At 41.1% G+C, this 22,559-nt stretch overlaps 1 protein-coding gene across 4 annotated transcripts in view; it reads left to right on the forward strand.

Annotated features, from left to right (window-relative positions):
• The first annotated feature begins 19,938 nt into the window (after window positions 1-19,938).
• AGBL4 (AGBL carboxypeptidase 4) overlaps window positions 19,939-22,559 on the forward strand; it is a 1,219,476-nt gene continuing 1,216,855 nt past the window's right edge. For 3 of the 4 annotated variants that reach the window (XM_044770751.2, XM_044770749.2, XM_070509980.1), the window contains exon 1: window positions 19,939-20,122. In XM_044770751.2, the coding sequence (XP_044626686.1) occupies window positions 20,089-20,122 (34 nt within the window). In that variant the 5' untranslated portion in view covers window positions 19,939-20,088. The remainder of the gene's footprint in view (window positions 20,123-22,559) is intronic. The other variant, XM_070509979.1, reaches the window with a different exon arrangement.

A 22,559-nucleotide genomic window follows, 5' to 3' on the forward strand; every position in this document is an offset into this window, starting at 1 on the left:
CAGGCTTCGTAAGAGGCTGTTGTTACCGAACCAGGTTTGTTTTTGCCTGCCGCCCAGAAAGCCAAACACCGAGACGATGAGATTGCAGCAGAGAGAGAGTTTACTCACGAGGCAGCCGTTGGAGGAAGCGAGAGCATGAGCCTCAAATTTGCTTCCCCGAAAACAGGGACTCAGGGATATTTATGGGATAGGGGGCAAGATGGTCTGAAATGTGAGAGATGTAATTGGAGGTGAGGAGAGGTGACGTAATTGATGATCTGCGCAAGCGAAGTCAGACTTCATGCCTCTTCATAGGACCCATGCTCACAAAATGGCAGCGTTAGCATGATCTGGGGGTGGAGTTTTTAGCCTCTTGATGTCAAAAGGTCACTTATTGGACATCTCTGTGGGCCCAGTTGATGAGTTGGTGGTCTCAACCGGCCTGAAGTGGACAAGGAGTTCTAATTCCTGAAAAATAGCTCACACAGCCATTACCGTGGTGACCCAGGCTCCAGGAAGATGTGATCTATAGGAGCCTGGTGGGAGTCAGACAGCATAGTGCCTAAGCAGCACAGTTGACAGTGAGTGGGTTAAACAGCTGAAAGCTATGATCAGTCATTGCAAAAAAGATAAAAACTTTAGTTCCTAGCTACTTAATCATCAGTGGGTAACCTTCTGCCGGTTTCAATGTGTCATGCTAGGAAAGAGCACAAGTTTGGGAGTCAGACAGGCTTGGGTTCAAATCCCAGCTTCACAACTAACCATCCCAGAGATCTTGGGCAAGTTACCTACTTCCCTTATCTGTAAAATGAAGGTGTGAATTGAAAGCTACCCTAAAGCGTTCTGTGGATTAAAATGAATGAAATAAATAAATGGAATCCATTTTATTTGTGGCCATTTGTTCCGCAGATCACTCATATTCATTAAGCTGAGAAGCATTCTGTTAAAGGTCATTTATTGTAATGTGTGGCAGATTGTATTTTCCAAACGTGGCTACAACAATATCTCCCAACCCACCTGCTCTTCTGCAATGTGACCTTGCTACTCCCTCGCCAAGAGGAGAATCTAAACTCCCTCACCTTGAATCTTTGTCACTCTTAGTGACTCTGGGTCACACTATCTACTGTCCCTTCCTTCCAGCTGATGGGAATGCAGATGTCATGGTGGGAGCTGAGATACAAGTTGGCAGGACAACAAAACAGAAAGACCCTGGAAACTTGATGATTATTTGTGTTGTCATAGCAGCCATGGTCCACATACCCAGACTTTTACAGGACAGAGGACTAAACTTCTTTTTTATTTAGACCACTGTTATTTTGGACCTTCCTGTCACAGCAACCCAACCAATAGCCTAAACAATACAATTAGAGATATTATAATGAATCTACAATGACTGGCATAAAGCAGGTGCTCATTAGTAAGAAGCTACACATTTCAAACACCAAAACCATCTACTGCCCTCCAGGACGTAATCCCACCTTTCTGTGTGATTTTTATACCTAGCTCCTTGACCTCTTCCACACAGCCTTTCTACTCTCTCTTCCCTCTGGGCCATCAAGAGACAACAGTAATCTTTTTAATTGCTTAATTCCAGTAATCCTTGAACTCCTCACCTCCAGTGACTCACTTTCCTTCCATTTCAGCCACTCAGCTTTACATTTGACCCCAGCCTTCATCATAACTCTAAATGATTTCCCCTGTAAGTTGGAGAATTCTGCCATCTCTGATGCCTGGTTCTGGTCATCTCACTTTCTCTCTCTCTACTACTAACCCAGTTTTCATTCTCAATCACGTTCTTCGAATCCTAGGTCTTATTCTGTATGCCTACCATGATTTACTGACTGGTATTTTTACTGAGCATGCACCATACAGTCAGCATTTCCCTGCCACCCTAGAGTCTCGCCCCACCCTCTTCATCTTCTCTTATTCCCACCTGGTTATCCCTAGCCCAGGCTGTCCAAGTAGGGCTCCGCTGGACTCCCACAGACCCTATGCAGTCTTCTGTCACAACTGGCATCATTCTGCTTTCAGTTTGCATGTCTGTCTCTCCACTAGACTATGAGATTTTTAAAGTTGGAAACCAATTTATCTATGTAACTACAATTCCCAGCAAAAACACACCCACTAGTTGGAATGTCCCAGTTTTACCTGCCTCCCTGGGAATATTTTCCCCCTTCTGTATTACCTCTTTTTAAAATCAGACAAATCCTGTAAGGTTCATCTCAGATGCCACCTCCAAGAAGTCTTTCCCAATATGACACTTTCCTCCTTTGAAGCTCCAAAGCATTTCACTGGTATTTCTTTGCAGGCACTTTGATTTTGCAATCAACTCAATTATTGACCACGTACTATTCACTCAGTGATATGCTGCCTACTTCATTCATGGCTGTCATTTACTCCTCACAAATACCCAATCATCCTGATTTTGCAGATAAGGAAACTAAAGCTCTGAAAGGTTAGATGACTTTGCCCAAAGTCACACAGCTAGAAAGTGGCGGGACTGTGATTCACTCCAAGGTCAGAGTTCTCATGCTGAACCGCGTTGCTCCACATATGCTTTGGACTTTTGTCCCTTGTTAAGTGTCTTGTCCCTCTGTATGAGTTTTCTGTGGGCAAGGGCTGTGTCTCTGACCTTTATGTCTCCTCTAACATCTAGCCCAGGCTCTTGCACATAGTGAATACAACAAAATGAACAACATAACGTACTGATTCAGGGGCTCCCAAAAAACACCTGCAAGGCAGCATGTAGATCCCTCCCTCCACTCCCATTTCCCTCTCACTGACTCAAGGGACCTGCCTGCCAATGGGCTCACACCCGACCCTTGCAGGAGCAGGTGCAAATTCAAACAGCCTCATTAATAATCTGTGGGGCTCCTGTACTAATTACAGTGGGGTTTTAACTACAGCTAGTTCCCACAATTCAACAGCTTCTATTTTTAACCCATAATAGTGGGATCTAGAGGAAAAAGAGTGGGCAAGGATCTAGTATTCTGGTATTCAAGTCACCCTATGTCCCCTCCCAGTGTTCCAAAGGAAAAGAACTTGTGAAAAAGCCAGAAAACACATTAAATCAGCTACATAAATTGTGATTCATATCTCACAGTTTATCTCTTCCTTTGCCATGTAAATGTTACCATTTTCCAGTCAAGGTAAATCTGAAAACAAAGAAAATTTACCAAGCTACCACTGATCATGACAGAATAAGCACCCTTTTGCCCAGCCATTTAGTTCCCATGAGAGCTCAGCAATTCCAAACATTCCTTCCTTCCTAAACATCACTCCTCTCCTAACAAGGGAGGCCTAGGCTCCATAAGGTTCATTTGGTTTTGTTTAGTGTCTGCTTTTCCCATTTCACTTTGAATTTCTTAAAGCTGGAGCTCTATTAATTATTTCTTGTGAATCCAGCTCCTGGCAGAATGCTTAGCACAAATCACACACAGTGAACGTTTGTTGAATGAATAAGTAATCTAGCTCGGTGCAAAGTAAAAAACATAATTTACATTCCTTCTCTCGCTCTCTCTCTTTCCCTCTGAAACAAACATTTTAAGAAATAATACTTACATCTACTACCTGCAGTGCACGCTGATATTTGCTATCCAACCCTACAATATCTTATTATTTCATTTCTTTTAAATGCTTGTTGTGACCCAATAAATTGATTCATGACAACAATAAGGAGTTCCAAACCTAATTTGAACCATATTGGATTAGGTATGGGAGCAATGTTTTATTTTGTATGTATGTTATTTTATTTATCATCATCATCTTTTTTCTATTTTCAAGTGTTAAGTGAGGGCATAGATTAAAAATAAACATATGGAGAGAAATCTTTCACACAGAGCAAAGAACAGCTCTCCTTTGCAGGGTCTCATAGTGTTTAAAGTTTGCCTCTTTGCCTTGGAAACACCATGAAAGCTTGGGATCACAAGCTTTGAGTCATTCTTGCCAATGAGTGTTTCCCAAAATGCATGTGTCCATTCTTCCTTGGGCTACTGAGCAGTCATCACACTTAACATTTACTGGGCACTTACTAAGTTCTAGGTACTGTTCTTCTGATCACTTTATATGTGTCTTCTCAGGTAATCTTCACAAAAATACTCCTGGGTAAGAATTATTATTATTCTCACTTTTGGGGTGAGAAAACTGAGGCACAGGATGACCCACACTGCTAGAAAACAGCAGAGTCCATATTTGAGCCCAGGCATCCTAAGAGGATGTGTACATCATAGTTAGACTACCACATTCAAATCTTGTCTCTGCCTCTTAATAATTATGAGATCTTGAGTGAGTTACTTATTATCTCTGTGCCTATGTTTTCTCAACTATAAAATGAAGCTGGAGATAATAATAATAGTTCCTACCCACAAGATTTGTTGGGAAGATTAAAGCAGTTTAAGTATAAAACTTAGAGCAATGCCTGATGCATAGGAAGCACTTATTAAGGGTCTGCTCTTATTATGATGGCTTCAGAACCTGTACTCTAAGCCACTATGAACTTTATAGTTCATAGATGTGTTTTCCACAGTGAGAGAAACACTTGCACTGAAAAGGACCCCAGAGATTAGCTAGTTCCAGTAGGTCATTTCACAGACAGGGATGGTCTGAAGAGGGGAAGGGACTTGTCTGCCCAAATGTATGTAGCAAAGCTGGGACTAAAACTCAGGGTTTCCAGTTTCCCCATCTAATGCCCTTTCTACCACCTGCCTCTCTCTCTCTCTCATGTATTTAGTCCCTCAGTTTCTTGTGAATCCTGCTGTCCTGTGCACTCCATTTTCTCCATGTAATTGTGTTGCTGGGAATAAACCTAAGTGCTGGATGCTGGGGAAATTCTTTTACTCAACAGGTTATACCACAAGCATCTTGCTTTCTATGTTTGTTCATTGTAGGCATTTAGTATTTTATTACAATATATAAAGTTAGAAAACACAAAATTTGGAGGAAGGTGGACTTGCCAATTCTGGCTCTATCACTTACTCATCTCTTTGTGCCTACATTTACTCTTCTGGTGCATCCTTCATCCCCTGCTTAGCCTGCTGCTACCTTGGTCTTCCTGGATCTTCTCCTGCCCCTGTAGTCTATTCCCACAGCAGCCTGAGTGGTCCTTTTTAAAATGTGATTATGTCACTGCTCTGCTCAAAACTTTTCAATATTCTTAGGCCAAAGACCAAAATCCTTAAGATGGCCTACAAGGCCCTGCTTGTCATGGCTCCTGCCACCTCTCCCAAGTCACTATCCCAGGAGCCTGCACTCTCCTTTCACTTCTTTGAAAGCACTATCATCTCCCCCACCACAGGAACTTTGCATATTCTGTCTCCTTTGTCTTAATTGCTCTTCCTCTGGGCTTTGTTTAGTTAATGCCTAGCTTTCTTTTAGCTCTTTCAGTGATTTCTTTTAGTTCAATCATCACTTTCTCAAGGGAACCTATCTTTTCCTAAGACAATTTGTAGAATTTATTATTTTGATAATTTTACTTCTTTTGTTTATTCCTCAATTAATCTCCATTTCTTCCACTAGATTATAAACTCTGTGAGGATCAAAAAGGCATCTTCTTTCTCTCTAATTCAGGGCCTGCTGTGTATTAATTAGGCTTTTTGCTATGTACCTGACCCACAAGGTAGGCCTAATGTGTCTTTTACAGCTGAGGAAACTGAGATTCAGGGAAGTTAAATAACTCATGTAAAGTCAGTAAGTGATGAGGTTAGAATTGGAATTCAGGTCTTTCGAGTTCCAAAACTAGTATTCTTTCCTTTACACTGTATTGCCTGTGATTATGGAAGCTTTTAATCTTTGTTACTTTTTTGTGGAGAAAGAAATTGTCTTAAGAGTATATTAGCTGAATGCTAAGTTGTTTTCCCAGATATGGGTATATTTTTGATAGGGAAGATGGCAAGTATTATGTATCTACATGACCATCTTTAGAAAAATGTTACCTACCTCCATATAGCTTTCTTTTAAAACAAATATTATTGACTCAGTTCAACCCATCTAAATTCCTTGTGTCAGATTTCACTGTGTGTATTTGTATGTTTACTGTGTTTTTATTCTGCCACAGAGACTAGTATTCGAGAAATGAAGTTGTAGGGGAGGAAGACATTTTGTCTACCCAATGTGGGTTCGTCTGGCCGGAGAATGAATTAAATTCACAAGAGACAGAATAGCAGGAGAAAATTAAACAAAGCTTTATGAGGACCATGGCCTGGGGCCTTTCTTCCAGAAGGAAGAAAGGGCACCGAAGAAGTGAGGTATACAGAGTGGTTATATACCCCCAAACAGGATATTTCACATATGATTGAAATGTCCCTCCCACAATAGTCACAAGATTGCCCTGTTGGCACAGCACTTGATGGACACAGCAGGTAATGGGTCTGCTATCTTGGAGGGCATAGCAGGAGGTATGTCCATTGTCTCGAGCTGGGTGGTCACAGGTGAGCGCAGCAATCAGTTCCTAGCCTAAGGAAAGATGCTTAATCCTTAAAGAAATGCCAGCATTGGGAGGGGGAGGGAAGTCAGTTACAGGAGGTTACCAGACAAGCACAATAAACAAATGCAGATTTAAGTCCTTGCCTTCCCACTGATTAAGAGTTTCTAGAGATAAGGTCATCTTCTTCCTGGTACAGAGAGGGAGGCACCTTTACAGATAGAGATGTACCTTACAAATGTAAATGTCTCCTAACAAAGGGCAAGCAAATTCCACCCCTCAGAGCCTCCTTCCCTGTCCCAATTTATCAAAAGCAACCAGCCCCATAATCCTCAGGCCAAAGAGACGTATCTTGGCGTGGCCAAGACCAGTCCCCCACAAAGTTTTCCCAGGAAAGGCTGAATCAGAAGTTTGAGATTTAGATACTTTGGCTGCCCCACATTGCTGAGGTTCAGGGAAATGCAATTGTTGTAAACCAAGTAACTTTTATTCATGACTTCTTCATGTTTTCTTTATTTCTAGTCATTACAGCATCTTTATTATCACTTCGAAACAGATTTTTCCTTTTGTATCTTGTTAGTTTTATCTTCCCAGAATTTGTTGTAAGGAAGTAAATTGTAGATTTCACTTTGATTCTGATGCCTCCCTGAACTTCAAAGGTAATATTCCTCAGAGAGAAGCTTGGATTCTAATTTTTTATCTCAGAAAATTATACAGGCAACATATTTGAAGTAGCAGGTGGAAAAATCTAAAAGAAGAAATGAATGCACGAGCTCTCCTTTTAAAGAAGATACAGATAAGAAAGCAGAAGGAAGAAAAAAACAGGACTCTACAAAGAGGACAGGGCCCCTCGAGCATTCAATGGCAAATCTAACACAGTAAACACTTTTTTTTAAGGTAAAAATTATCTTGAAAGAAAAATGGGAACTATGATTTTCAAGGCAAGGAATAGAAAATTACTCTTACTGTAGTTTTTCTTCTAAAAATGAGTGAGCTCATACCAGCTCTTTGGAAATATCTTGTAGCTTCAACATTCACTATTGCAAGTGGCCAAGCTCTATCCCATGGATAGATATCTTATTTGGCAAAAACAGAACCAGGGAAGGGAAGCATAACACCCCACTCCTTAAGTGTGGGCTGCAAAGTGACTTTGCAATGGTGACTTCTTCCAAAGAATATATACAGAAAGGAGGAAAAAGAGTAACTTTACCATGGAGAAACCTGACACACACTACCTCTGCCAGACAACATCAGTGTCATAAGTCATACTGATATTGCACACCCTTGATATGATGTGATGAAAATGACACTTTACCTCTGTGATCATCCTCCCCTAAACCCATAACCATAGTCTAATCATGAGAAAAACATCAGACAAATTGCATTAGAGGGGCATCCTACAAAATACTTGAGCAATATTCCCCCAAACTGTCAAGGTCATCAAAAACAAGGAAAGTCTGAGGAAAATGCCACAGGCAAGAGTAGCCTAAGAAAACATGTCGACTAATGTAATGTAGGTATCTGCATGGGATCTTGGAAAAGAAAATGAACATTAGGTAAAACTAAGGAAATCTGAATAAACTCTGGACTTTAGTTAATAACAGTTATCAATATTGCTTTATTAATAGTAACAAATGTATCATACTAAGATGTTAATAATAGGGGAAACTGGGTGCAGGGTATACGGGAACTCTCTATACTATCTTCTCAATTTTTCTATAAATCTAAAACTGTTCTAAAAAGTAAAATCTATTTTAAAAAAGCAACAACAAATAAAAATGCTTAAGAGGCATTTGAAGAGCTTCTATGGGAATTTAGGAGAATACAGAAACAATGAATGTTACATAATATGCTCTAACATTTGTACAGGGCTTTCTGGTTTAGGAAATGTCTTAATATATACTATCCCATTTAATTTTTGAAACAGTGTAGTGAAGTAGATACAATTAATTACTCTCATTTTACAGTCAGGAAAAGTAGAGCTTAGAAAGATGAGGTGACTTGCTGGGCATCAAAAACTGATTTGATTCTAGTTCCAATATCTTTCTATCCAATCCAGTTACCTTTCTATTTCCTGTCCTCAAATGCTAGCAACAAAAGAGGCAATAACCATACTAGGATTTTAATGGTTGATGAACATAAGCCAAATGAATAATTTTTGAAGTCTTTCCTTTTTGCCCCCAAAAGACACCTAAGATCTTCATTTAAGCATTAGTTAGTGGCATCTTATCAGGAAAAGTCAATGAACTGTATCTGCCTCTGTCAACAAGGATACAAAGTGCGTTACCATTGAGGGTGGATGGTAATGTGCATGGGCAGTTGTTTACTTCTCATCAGAAAGCTTTATTTTTTAAGTCTGCCCACTTTAAGAATATGACCTTTACTTAAGGCTACTTTAAACATCTCATTTGGCTTTTCAGAGTTTGCTGATAAAGGATAGTGTTCCATACTTTGAACTGGGGAAGTGTTCAAAGACCAGTCACGGTTTGGGGATGGTTTACAAAGTATTCCAGTTGTGGTTGCCATATGCTGCTCCATCTGCCTATATTGTGTGGGTATTGTTCTGCAGTGTTTCATAGCATGCCCACTCTTGCTTTTGGAGTATAAACTCTTTGGGGTGTGGATGTGATTTTTTTGTTTGGACCATTTTACCTGCTGCAAAGCAACATGTACTCTTTCTCCCTCCATATACAGAGGACATGAGACATTTAAATTGGCAATTGTAAGAGCCATGAAAATATACATATGTGAAATTGTATCTTTACCAATCAGTTTATCGTGGGGCAGGTGGAGAGGAGAACTACGACTTAAAACATCTGCCAAGACACATATAGCAACAACAGCATTTATTGGATATTATTAAAAACGGCTATGTGAGATGAACTCACCATACACAATCTGTCTCTAATCCCATCAGGAAAGCTGGTTTCTAATTATGGATCTTGTTGGATGCCCTGAAGGGTAGCTGGCCTGGGTTTCTGCCAGATCTTGGTTGAAGAGTCGGTGTGGAAGGGAGGTGGACAGGGCACACACAGAGAGTTTTTAAAAAGAGGACTCTCCCAATAAATGTTGTTTTTAACTTCTTGTATCATTAGAAAGTCCAGATTATTTTGATCACCTTTGGGTGCATTTAGAAAGAGGATGCTTTCAGCAGCTTTGGAGGTCAAATCATTCACAGAGCTTTAAAGGCTACACTCAGCTCCTCCAACCACACAAAAGCCATTTTCTCCTGTTCACCTTATTGTTGAGTCATCTCAGGTTTACCTGCAGTTTGCTGAGTATTCAAGCTGTGTTCTCTCCTACCCTCTGCTCCTCACATCTCTTACTGTTTCCTTTACCTAGGATCCTTCCCTTTTTCTCTACTCGTCCTTCAAAACTCTGCTCACATTTTACCTTTCTTTAGGAAATCTTTGATGATATCCCATTTCAACTGCAAGTTTAGATTAGGCGCACCTTCTTTGTACTCCCCAAATACCTGTACGTATAGCTTTTGTTTGTTCACTCATTTATTCAATCATTCATTCAAAAATATTCATTAAGCATCCACTACGTGTCAGAAGCTGTTCTAGCTGCTGGAGATACATCAGGACACAAAAAAGGTGAGGTTCCTGCTCTTATAGAGCTTACAGTGGGGAAGAGAGTCAACAAATAAGTAGGCAAATAATTCAATAGAATTTATGATTTTACATAGTAAAGAAAAAAGCAGGGTAATGTAATAGTAAGAGACGGAAGGTGGGAGCTATTTTGATTGAGCGGTCAGGGAAGGCCTCTCTGAGGAGGTGACATTTGAAAAGAGACCTGCATGAAGTGAGAGAGCAAGTGATGTGACGATATGAAGGAGGAGCACTCCAAGCAGAGGGAGCAATGAAGGCTGTAAAGGGGGAAAAAGCTTGAGGTGTTTGAGGAACAGCAAGGAGGCCTGTGATGCTGGAGCATGGTCAGTGAGGAGAAACGTGGTAGAAGGTGAGATGGGAAAGGCAGGCCAAGCCCAGACATGTTGGACATTAAAGGCCAAGGAGAGAACTTTATGTGTTGATGAGCCAGAGTCTGTACCGAGACTTACTGCGCTTCAGAGTCTGCCTATTACAGTATATTACTTATATATCACATTCTACAATACAATGATGGGATGTGAAACCTTTAGGCTGTTCAAATATATGTAATCAAAATGTATTAAAAATGAAAAAATTAATTATATTTGTTAATTAGGGAAGAAATATACAGTTTTAGGCCTAGTATTAGTCATTGATCTATTTTGATCAACTCAGTGAGGATATAGGTTTTTATCAGGCTGAACTATTCTTGAAAATTGTTATATTTATAAGTCAGAGAACATCTCAATTAAAATTCCAGATTTATATCACTGATCGTGATATTCAGCTTTCTTTTAACATTTTATGAAAAAAAAGTCATGCCTAGTGCTTCATTACGTAGTCATAAATTTCCAGGTAGTTCTGGGATTTATAATCTTGCCTACACAATTTCAGGGATACTGTGACCCTTTACTGGGCATAGTTAACTTTCATATCAATCGCTTCCTCCAAAATTAATAGAAGAGATGCTTATTAAGTTGGATACATTCTAAGATTTGCACTCCAACAGCAATTCTGGAAATTTAGGTTCATTGACATCATAATCTGTGAATCTCTTCCGAAACTGTCACTCCATTTCTACCATGTAACTCTATAACTCTAAAATTTGTTACTCTTTTAAGCACTGGAAAATGAGGTTCTATGGCCTTGTGTTCAATCTAAATGTCTTCCTTTCCTTGAACAACTCAGCAACAGCCTTGTTTCATTCCTGTACAGTTTCAAGCTCAGTGTGTTTAAGTATTTGTCACATCAATAAGAAAATCTAATCTTAATGACACTGGAGTACCTAGCAACATGGATGTCTTAGAGTCCTTTAGCTCCAAATATTTTATTTTAGTTTAAGCAATCAAGCCATTTAATGTCATTAAAATAAACTAAATTACCATATCCTATTTTGTCTTCTTCCAAATATCCCATAAATAAATACCAGTTAAGGGCATGACCATGAAGACAATGGGAGATCTTGATTTGTTCTCCACTAAACCACAGAGAACTCAGCACATCTACTTGATACCACACACTCTCTTTGTGAAACAGACATGAAGCCTGGGTTGTACAACCCTTTTCTCCTGATGGAAATAAAGCATTGAAAATTTCCCCTTTTTCTGCAGGTGCCCCATCTGTGACAAATGCAATCAGCTTTCCCATGTTTAAACCAAACTTCTCAAATTTCTTCTTGGCAGATGGTAAAGTTCTATCAGTTCATGTTTCTTGGCTAATTGGGTAAAACATTTTTTTCCCTGTAAATATCACAGCCAGAATGTTGGCAAAGGTATCATGTTACAGGTACTTGCACACCCTGCCACTGGGAGTATAAAGGGATGAGGTCTTTGGGGAGGACAATTTGTCAACACGTTTCAAAACCTTGAAAAGTTCATCCCCTCTGACCCAGTGACCTCATGTCTAGAAATCCAAACCAAGGAAGTGATCAGAGATGATGATTAAAGATATTACTAAAAAGATATTCACCACAGCATTATTTATAACAGAAAATAAAGTAGGACTTTATTGACCTAAATATCCAAGAAAAAGGGAATGGTTTAATTAGTTATGATGCATCTCTAAGATGGATATTTTGCAATAACAGGAATAATGTTTTGAAAGAATACCTTATATCATGAGAAAATTCTCATGAATTAAGTGATGAAATTAAGGCATAAACAATATATTTTGTGAGATCTCAATTTTTAAAAAATAAATTTATATATGAGGATAATGCATTTTCTAGCCCCATCTCCACTGGAGTCCTTAGATACTAGGGGGTTGGTGAAGCCTGACCCTTCTTGGACTACCCTGTCCTGCTAATCTCACCCAAACAAATAACTACATAAAGTATACAAAGTACTTCATGGAGGTAGCTCTTAGCAAGGAGTGGGAGAAACAGACTGGAACTCATCCATCTTCAACAGTCTCTTTTATTGAAAAAGTGAAGCTTTTCAGGCTTGGGCCTTCAAAAAGAGGGTGGCCTCTGCGAGAATTTCCATCCTTGGGAGCTCTTTCCCTTCTCAATTTCCCTGACCTACTTTTTTAACTCCAGCTTCTTCCAAATCCCTGAGGCCCATGATCTTATTCCCTCCTTTGGGAACTCTACTCTTTATCTTTGAAGGAGGACAATCTGCCCCTCTAACTTTTTTTGCGGGGGGGAAGATTAGCCCTGAGCTAACCACTACCACTCCTCCTCTTTGTGCTGAGGAAGACTGGCCCTGGGCTAACATCCGTGCCCATCTTCCTCTACTTTATATGTGGGATGCCAACCACAGCATGGCTTGCCAAGCAGTGCCATGTCCACACCTGGAATCCAAAGTGGTGAACCCTGGGCTGCCAAAGTGGAACGTGTGCACTTAACCGCTGCGCCACTGGGCCAGCCCTGTCCCTCTAACTTTGTGTATATATCTGGTTTGGGCTAGCTTTCCCTCATCTCCTACTCTTCTCAGTCATTGCCTACTCCTTAGAGAAAGGGATCAGTGTTGATTTCCTCCTTAGTTCACCCAAGAAGTAATCACATCTCACCAAGGGAGAGGGGAGTGACATTCATATTTCTTGGAGACAATCAAGATTTACCAAAGACAGCCTTTTCCTTCTATTACCTTATACTTATCTTTGCTCTGTTCAGAACAGTAGCCCCTTGCATTACTGTGCTAAGAAACCATTAATGCTCTCCTGAGCCTGGTTTGTATTTCAAATCCACCAAACTACCTGTCAATGGCTCTTCCTCTTTGCTACCCAGAGCAGTGTCAGTGCCAAATACATTCTCTTTAATGACATGACTTATCATTACTTAGGAGTAGGAGCTAGTAATAGGATAGGTTTTTCAGTTTAAATTGTCACAATGTCTATTCCACTAGGCTGTGAGTTTCCTCAAGCCAATACCAAATCTGGCTCATCCAGATACTTCCCCATCCCCACCATAACTGATACAATACTCTGTTCATCAAATCAGGCCACCTTTATGTTATTAATATGATTTGAGAGTTTGATATGGGAAAGACTGGGAGCTAACGGAATGTATTAATGAAGAGCATGATCTTTGTATTCAAGCCTGGTTTCAAATCTTAACTCTACCACTTACTAGCTGTGTTACATCAGGCAATTTATTTAACTTCTCTATCTTTTCCCCTGTCAGTAAAATGGGGATAAAACCTGTCTCACGGAGCTACTGTGAGAATGAAATAAGAATGTGTGTAAAATGCCTGGCACATACTAAGCATTTATTAAATAGTAACAATTATTATAGTAAATTACAGGCAGTCTTAAAATTAGAATATTAACATGAAGAAAAATGGTTGGGATGGAGGTGTGCTCCTGAACTCAAAGAACATATTTGCTTTAAAAAATATTTTTATTGTAAAATAAAACACAAAAGCAAAAATGTATAGCTTTGTGAGTTCTTATAAGGCAAACATCCTTGTAACCACCAACCAGATCAAGAGAACTTTTCTAGTTGTTCTAAAAGTCTCTTCGTGTGCCCTGTCCTAATTACAGTTCCCTCTCTACCTGATTTTATAATGATCACTTCTTTATGGTTTTACCACTCAAGTGTGTATCCCTAAACAATATAATTTAGTCTTGCATATTTTTAATTTAATATGGTCCTACAATAGGAAAGAGAGAAATAAGAAAATAAGTTACACCCCAAGTGATAGGTACAATTAAAATGTATATACAATCTAGAATGGTAGTACATTGCACTAGTTACAAGCATGGAATCCAGAGACAAGCTGCCTGGGTTCATATCTGAACTCTAAGCTTGACCATGTTATTCAGCTTCTCTGTGCTCATTCTTCTTATCTGTAAAATGTCAATAATAATAATACATATCTGAGTACAAGGAAGGAAATATACAATATGTTTGTCAGAAATAAGAAACCAATTAGTTAAATGTTCAATTCAGGAACTAAAAAAGAGGGACGGAGTTTACTCTAAGAAACAAACAAAAAAAAAAGGCAGAAATGATTAAATTAAATAATGAGGCATAGACTTCCAGTTGTCCCTCAATATTTGTTTGTCTCTTCTATATTAAATAGAGAACCTCATTTTTTAGAGAACTCTGGGTCAGCATCAGTTCCATAGGCATGTGAGCTGTGCAGTCACACAGGGAACAGTGCTCAAAGGGTAACATGATCAGTTTAATGTTCTGCTGTTGCCATCTTGAAATTCATAACAATTTTTGAACAAGGGGCCCCACATTTTTATTTTGTCTGGGCTCTGCCAATTATGTACCTGGTTCTGATCCAAGCACACAACTGTCCATAATAGAGACTCATTTCCCATCCTTTCTTCTCCTAGGAGTGCTTTGTGAGCAAATTCGCTCAATGGGATGTAAGCAGAATTGTATGTGCAACTTATGGAATGTGTCCTTAAAAGACATTCCTCCTTCTTGCTGGATGGAAAACAATCTTAATGGCTAGAACTCCAGTAGTCATCTTTGACCAAGATGGAAGCCATGCAAGGTGGAGTACCAAGATGCACATAATTTGATTCTTGACACTTAGAGCACCTGAACTATCTGCAGGCTTCTTCAACTCAAGAAAGAAGAGATATTTTATCTGAAGACACTGGAATTTTGGGTTTTCCTGTAACTTGTACCTAAACCTAACCTTGGCTAACTGAAAGGGAGAGAAAGACAGAGAAAAGAAGAAAATTCACAAAACTAAAAGCTTTGAATAGATCAATAAGATAGATATACCTCTGGTAATAACAATCAAGAAAAAAACTGAAATAAACAAAATTCACAACAAAAAGAAGAAATATATACAGACAAGAGAGATTTTAAAAATTAAAAACATGAAAACTTAAAATAAATGAAATTGATATATTTCTGAAAAATAGAAAATGCCAAAATTGGCTCAAGAAAAATACAAAATAATAACCATTAAAGAATTTGAAATGATAATAAAAAGCTCCCCATAAAGTCCTCTAGGCTCAAGATGGCACATTTTATTTTCTAACGTAGATAGAAACATTTTAAACAAAATAACCAACTGAATCCAACAATGCATTAAAAAAAAAAACTGTGATCAAATAGTATGTATCCGAGAAATGGAAAGATGTTTTAACAATAGAAAATGTACCAATTTGTTTCACCACATTAAAGGAGAAAAACAACATGATTATCTTAGTAGGTGCAAACAAAGCTTCCAATCGAAAATTTAATACATATTTGTAATTTAAAAACTCTTTGGAAATGTCCTCAATTTGACAAAGTCTTCATGTCAAAAGCTATATTTAATAGAAAAAATTCAGATACAGTTCCTTTAAATCAGGAAAAGACAAGAATCCCAAATATAAACTACTTTTTAACACAATACTAGAGGCTCTGGCTAAAGTAATAATACAAGAAAAAGAAAAACGTTAAAAGAATAGGAAGAGAAGAGACAACTGCCATTTTGCTGTTGATTTTTCTCACAGGTTAGAAAACATCTGAAATGATTAACAAACTATTAGACATAATATGAGAGTTCATGAAATTTTCCAATTGTAATATTAACATAAAATAATAGCATTTGCCTACATGAGCAGAGCAAATAAAAAAATTATAGAACATAAGATACTATTCTCAATGCTATAAAAGCTATGAAATGTCTAAGAAGTACATTTTAAATAGTATTGTCAGGGAAGACCTCTCCAATAATGTAACTTTTGAGATGAGACCTGAATGAAGTGAGAGTCAGACAAGCAGATACCTGAAAAAGAGCATTCTGGGCAGAGAAAACTGTAAGGACATATGACTTCACACCTTTGAAATCTCTTTTCCTTTCAACATCAGAATATTTTTCTTTCTGTTGAGTTCAGTCATGTTTTAACATTTAAATATTTTATCCAAGTTAAGAAGAAATCCTCAAATAATTTCTTTTCTAGCCTTGGCATAGGACATTTGGTTTTTTTTAAAACAAAATTTAGAAGCCAAATAAGAAAATATTGATAACATTTCTAGAAGGCCAAACCAACAATAAGCAAAGTAGAAATACAAACGACAACTTGGATTAAAAAGTATTTTCATCTCTTTTCTCCCCACTCTACACTTCATCTGGCTGACCCTCCTCATCCTTAATACTCAGCTCAAGGGTCATTTCCTCCAGAAAACCTTCCCTGATGCTCACCAAAGGCATCCTTCTTTGATGCTCCTACACTTTTCCGAGCATACTTGTGTCACTGTTCTTATCATATTGTTTGGAAATCAATTGTAAACTGGGCTTGCATGTGTTAATCTTTTCTTCCCAATTAGTTTGTAAATGTCAGAGTCATGGGATTTTTTTATGTGAAATTACATGAGATAACACAGGTGAATATCTTAGCAGGATTCCAGTCTTCCCTGGGTCTGCTACTTTCTGATTGTGTGATGTTGTGTAAGTCACTTAAACACTCCGCATCTCAATTTCATCTTCTGAACAGGATGATGACATTAATACCAATTTTACAATGTTGCTTTGAGAATTAAATGAATTCGTGCATGTGAGAGATGTGATTATAACTGAATATTTCTCTCATTCTGTACTGCATCTAACTCAGCGTCAAGCACATGGAAGGCATCATTTTAATAAATGTTCACAGAGGGAGTGAGTGAATCCTACAGGGAGTATTTTGTTAGAAGGAAGGCACCCTAGCTCTGTGGTGGGTGGGTGGCTGTCTGTGGAAACAGAAACCACCAGAGATCCCTGGGGAAGGCAGACCTCTCAGGCACACTCTGAATGGTAGCATGGGAAAACCAACTCCCAGGAGCCCATGTGGGTGGCATTTCTATCTCCCTCTCCATGCATGCTGTGCTACTCACACAACAAGAAGGAAGTCTCTGAGGACTCCAGCAGAAGTGAAGAAGTCTACCCTCTTTCCTGTTCTGCTTCCTGAAGAGGAGCTGACACACAGAACTGAATCTGGCCCTGTTAGGTGCTGATTTTTCCAGGTATTTGTCTATCAACGCTATCCAACAGAACTTTCTGCACTGATGGGAATGTTCTATGGATATGCTGTGCAATATAATAGCCACCAGCCACATGTGGCTATTGAGTGCTGGAAATGTGGCTAGTCTGACTAAGTAATTGATTTTTAAATTTTATTAAAAATTTAAATTTAACAGTATAGTTCTATACAAATGTCTTGGTTGACATTTCAAATTACCATTTGATGAGAACCTTCTATGTGCTACATACACTTGTGTAGATTATTTACTACACAGCCTCCTGATTTTCCTGGCTCTGGTTTAGCAACCAGAGGAGCTAAGCAGATCCCTGACCTACTTAAAAATTTGTCAGTGAGTTTCTATCACTTATGGGATCTAGTCCCCCACATCTGAGTTCTCCGGATTCTATCCTTATCTATTGATGCACCACTCTCATCTTGCTCTTTACCTCATACTATCCTTTGCTTTGCCCATGATCTTTCTGTTGCCTCAACCACCCTTCCTCCCTGTACCACCATTTTCTTTGCCCAGCTTACTCCTACTTTCCCTTGAAGAGTCAGACCAGACACTCTCTACTCCAGGAAGTTTTCCCTGAACATCCCTTTACCTATCCCCTCTACCTCCAGCTGGGTTGTATGCTCTTCCTCTGGGTTCCTACAGCCTCCCATACTTTCCTCTGTCAGAACATTGATCATGCTCAGTTGTAATTACGGATTAAATCTTTTTTTCCCTTCTGGACTGTGAGCTCCTAGAAACCATGGACAATGCTACCTTTTAAACTCCTCAAATGTGTGGGATATTTCTGAGGGGTATTTTCATGTAACTTTCTGTAGAAGATTGTTGTGGTGCCTACACCTTATCCCTGATTTCCATGCAGGTGAACGGATAATTCCATGCATGTTGCCAGCATCCCACCCCCAAAAGCTTTCTGGGCACTCTGCTTTTCTGCCTCAAGGCTTTCTCTCAAACCCTGGAAGGCTGCTTAGCCCTGGGCAAGCCTAAGCAGGAAATATGAAAGAGTTCAAGCTGGGAGATGGAGGTAACCCTCAACCAGTGGGGGTGGAAATTAAGAGGTAAATGACCCAGCCTCCTTGTTCTTTAGCAGACAATGCTGAGGTATATTCTACATGGTTCTTCAGGGAGTCTCCAGTGAGAGTAAGCCCGTTGTCTACTAAAGCAATCAGCTCAATAACACACATTTTTCTTGGCTTTTCCCCCTTACCTCTTTCACTCTCTCCAACTCACTTCTGTTTCCTGGGCTTACCTTCCAAATTACCAGCACTGAAGTCCTCGCCTCAGGCTCTGCTTTTGGGGAACCCAAATGAAGATACTACTTCTTCAGGAGCTTCTTCAGGGACAACATTTTGCCCTATGTGGTTTGCGCTCTGGCCGTACTGGACCGTAGTTTCATTGCTCATCCCTACACTCTGTGCCTTAGCTCATGCTGCTCCACTTCCTGGCATACTCTTCTCCTTTGCCTGGTTGTCAGCTATTGATTCTTCAAGACTCAGCTAGGGTATCCACTCCTCTTTGAAGTCTTCACTGGTGTTCCCCACCCCCTCGTCCCCGCAATTTAGACTTCCATCTCTACACTCCTGTAGCACTTCCAACGCTAGTTAACCTCTGTCAAAGCCATTCTCTCTCTTCCTTTCTCTATGAGCCCTTTGAGAAGAAGGGGCCTACGTAGCAAGGTACTTGCTAAAAAATTAAGTGCTCAATAAAACTGGTAGGAATGTGCAGGAGTGAATTCAGGGATCATTTTTCATTCTACAAATACTTACTGAGCACTTACCTTGCGTCAAGCACTATGCTGTATTATGGAGTACACAAAGATGAAGACACCCACCCCAGGTATCAGGAAGCTCACCCTCAAGTGAGGAAGCAGAAGTAAATAGTGTAAAGAACCTTCTAAGTGTCAGGACAGGGATGCACAGGGGACTGTGGGATGACAGAGTAGCTCAGGAAAGGGTAACGTTCTACCTTGGTCTTACAAGATAGTGGAGAGATGGGAAAGGGCATCCTAGGTATACTGAGAAACACATCAGCACAATAGAAGCCTTTTCTAGAGCTGGGGGCTGGTGCGGTTGTAGAGGCGCGAGGAGCCCGATCCCGTTGGACTTCTGTGTGCTTGAGGTGAGGCGGGTACAGCATTATTGATTCTCAGCGCATTTCAGTTGAGGACAAAAAATTATCCGGCACTTCGGCCAGGGTCAAGCACAGTGCGAAGCGAAGCGTTGGGAAGCCAAGAAACCTGTCTCAGGCCCCCAAAGTTGAGCACCAACCACGGAAAAGCCAGCCCATCTAGCTCTGCGGTCAGCTCTAGAGCCCACGTTGGCGGCAACAGAGGGCCATCCCGGCCGACCTGGCCCCGGGCCCGAGAGGCGGCAGAGCATGCTCAGTCGCCGGGACGCGCCGGCGGGGGCGCGGGGGAGAAGCGCCGCGGAATCCCCGCCCCGCAGCCGCCGGCCCCCGAGGGTGCCCGAGGCGCGGGGGCGGGGCCGCGGACGCACGCTCCCTCCCAGCCCGCCCCCACCCCCACCACCCGCCACGCGCCGGCCTCCCGTGAGCCGGCCTCCCGTTGCCCTGGCAACCGTCGCGCCGCGTCCTCCTGAGGGAGCTCCTGTCAGCCCGCTGATCCCATCGCCTGCTCTTCACTGCCCCGCGATTTTTGCGTGGGTTCGGAGGCGGAGGGACAACAAAAAATGGCGGAGCGGAGCCAGACGGCGCCTGAGGCAGGTCTGTGGGGGCGGTCGATCAGGGGAGGCGCTGAGGCATCACGGCTGTCCTGGGCCTGAGGGGCCAGGCGACTTGGGCATGGCTCTGCTCCTGAGGAGGCGCCCCTGGGCGTTTGCGCGGTGGGGCTATGTCCTCGGGGTCAGGGGTCAAGGGAGGTGCGTACCCCTCTGAGGGGCGGGCAGGGACCTCGGAGTCCCGGTGGCGCAGGGGTGTATGGGGGAATGTGCACGCTCCTGAGTGAGCATGGCCTGGAAAGGTCTGGACCCCAGGGAAGACACAGAACTCCAATCCGCAGGGGCATCTTTGATGGGGGCTGACCGTGGGGTAGGCTGGGTCGTGGAGAGGGTGTGCACAATCCTGTGGCACTGTGGGAAGGCTCCCTAAGGTGGCACGGTTTAGGGGAGAGGGTCTCATTCTGAGAAGGCAGGGGTATGTGGAGGAATGTTACTTTAATATCAGGCAGTGCCGTGGAAGGGGGTATACACCGACTGTTTGTGCTTTGGGGAAATGTAGTGCCTTAGGGTCACCCCTGGCCACAGAGAAAGTATACCAAGTCCTCGTATGGGTCCTTACAAGGACAAAAGATGGGACACCCAGAGTCCCAGTCCTTCAGAATCCTACCAAAGGAGGCAGGATTCTGAGTGTGAGTGTACATGGGATCAGTGATCTTGAAGGTTCTTCAGAATCACAAAGAGGTGAATGTCCACCTCTGTATATGTGGGTGGAAGATAGTCTTTAAGGTGCAGGGATACTGACAGGAAGGGGGGTCCAGGATCCTATTCCTGAGGGAACCCCATTGTGAGTATGGCCAGGCTTGCAGAGAGAGTGACCTAAGTAAGTGTCTTACAGGGTCATAGAAGAGAGCAAGGGCTTTCACAGTCCTGTGTATGTGGGAGGGAGTTTGTCCCTAAAAGGGGCTGGGGGCTCTAGAACTGGAGGCTCAATACAAGTGATATCTGTGTGTGTGTAGAAGAGCAGAGGCTTTGGGGATATGTGTGGTGGTGGTATACATGGTCTTGTATATGTGTCCTGATTAGGTATTTTGGTTACAAGAGTGACCCACTTGAATTATCCAGCCCTGGGGGGTGTGGTGAGGAGGGAGCTGGTGATTATGGTGAGACCATGCAGTGACTGGAACTGGAAACTGTATGAAGCCATCAAGAATGGTTCAAAAGACCATTCTCTCACAAGACCCGCATGGTTTCTCTTTCTTTCATGGCATCTCTGTTTCTTCCATCAAGTAGTTCCTCTACTCATTTTATAGTTTCAGCTTCCTCATAACTTGAACATGCTCATTCCTTTATTCATTTATCCACTCAACAAATATTCACTGAGTGCCACCTACGTGCCACGCACCAAGTTAGGCACTGGAAACTCCCTGCTTGTGATTCTCTTACCTTGTTCATTTTTTTCTGTCCCATAGACTTACTGCCTTCACACATATTATTTAATCCTCTTATTTTTCTTGCTTATTGCTTGTTTTCTTCCACTAGAATATAGGCTCCATGAAGGCAATTGTCTTTGTTGTGTTTATTAATCCCACATGTCTAGAACTGTTCCTGGTACAGAGTAGTTTATTGGTAAATATTTGTTAAATGAATAACTGAATGACCTGATATTGTCTAGAGGTTCAAGAAGCTTTCTCTGAGGAAGTGATATTTTAGCTGAGATATAAAAGGGATTGAGTAAATGAAGAGAAGGGCAAAGAGTGGTCCAGGCAGAGGGAAACCATAGGCAAAGACCCTAAGGTAAGAGGAAACATGATGTGCTATGTTTAAGGAACTGAAAGGAGGCGAATGTGGCTGCATGTACAGCAATAGGAGGAGAAAAGAGGTAAACTGAAGCAGATCTTGCAGGGCCTTATAGGCTATGATACAAATTTTGGTCAAAAATCCTAATAATAAAGGAAATCATTGAGGGCTTTTAAAAAGTGGGTGCGTGACATGATTAGAATCATTAAAAAAAAATAACTCTGGCTACAGTGTGGAGAGTAGAGAAGATACAAAAGTGGATATAGGGAGACCTGTTAGAAGGTAGCAGTGGCGATGGAGTGAAGGAATTGAGAAATGTTTAGGAGATAAAATTTATAGGACTTAGTGAAAGATGGGGATGAGGGAGAAGGCGATATCAAGGCATACTTCTAATTTTATAATTTGTGCAACTGGATGGTCGGTGGTGCCATTACAGAGATAGGGAGCATAGGAAGGGATCTTGGCTATGTTTGAAAGGGAAGAACATAAGTTTGGTTTTGGATATATGGAGTCTGAGGTATCTTTGAGACATCTGTGTAAGTGCAGAGATTGACAAAGCAGTTGAATTTACAAGAAAAGTTTGAGCTAGCGTACCGATAATTGCTGAAGTCATGAGTGTGGATGAAATTGCCTAGAGGGAGGGTAAAGAGTGTGGGGAGAAGAGGCTTGGGATTAAGTGTTGAGTA

The sequence above is a fragment of the Equus asinus genome, chromosome 5 (genome assembly GCF_041296235.1).
Source record: "Equus asinus isolate D_3611 breed Donkey chromosome 5, EquAss-T2T_v2, whole genome shotgun sequence".
NCBI classification, from domain to species: domain Eukaryota; kingdom Metazoa; phylum Chordata; class Mammalia; order Perissodactyla; family Equidae; genus Equus; species Equus asinus.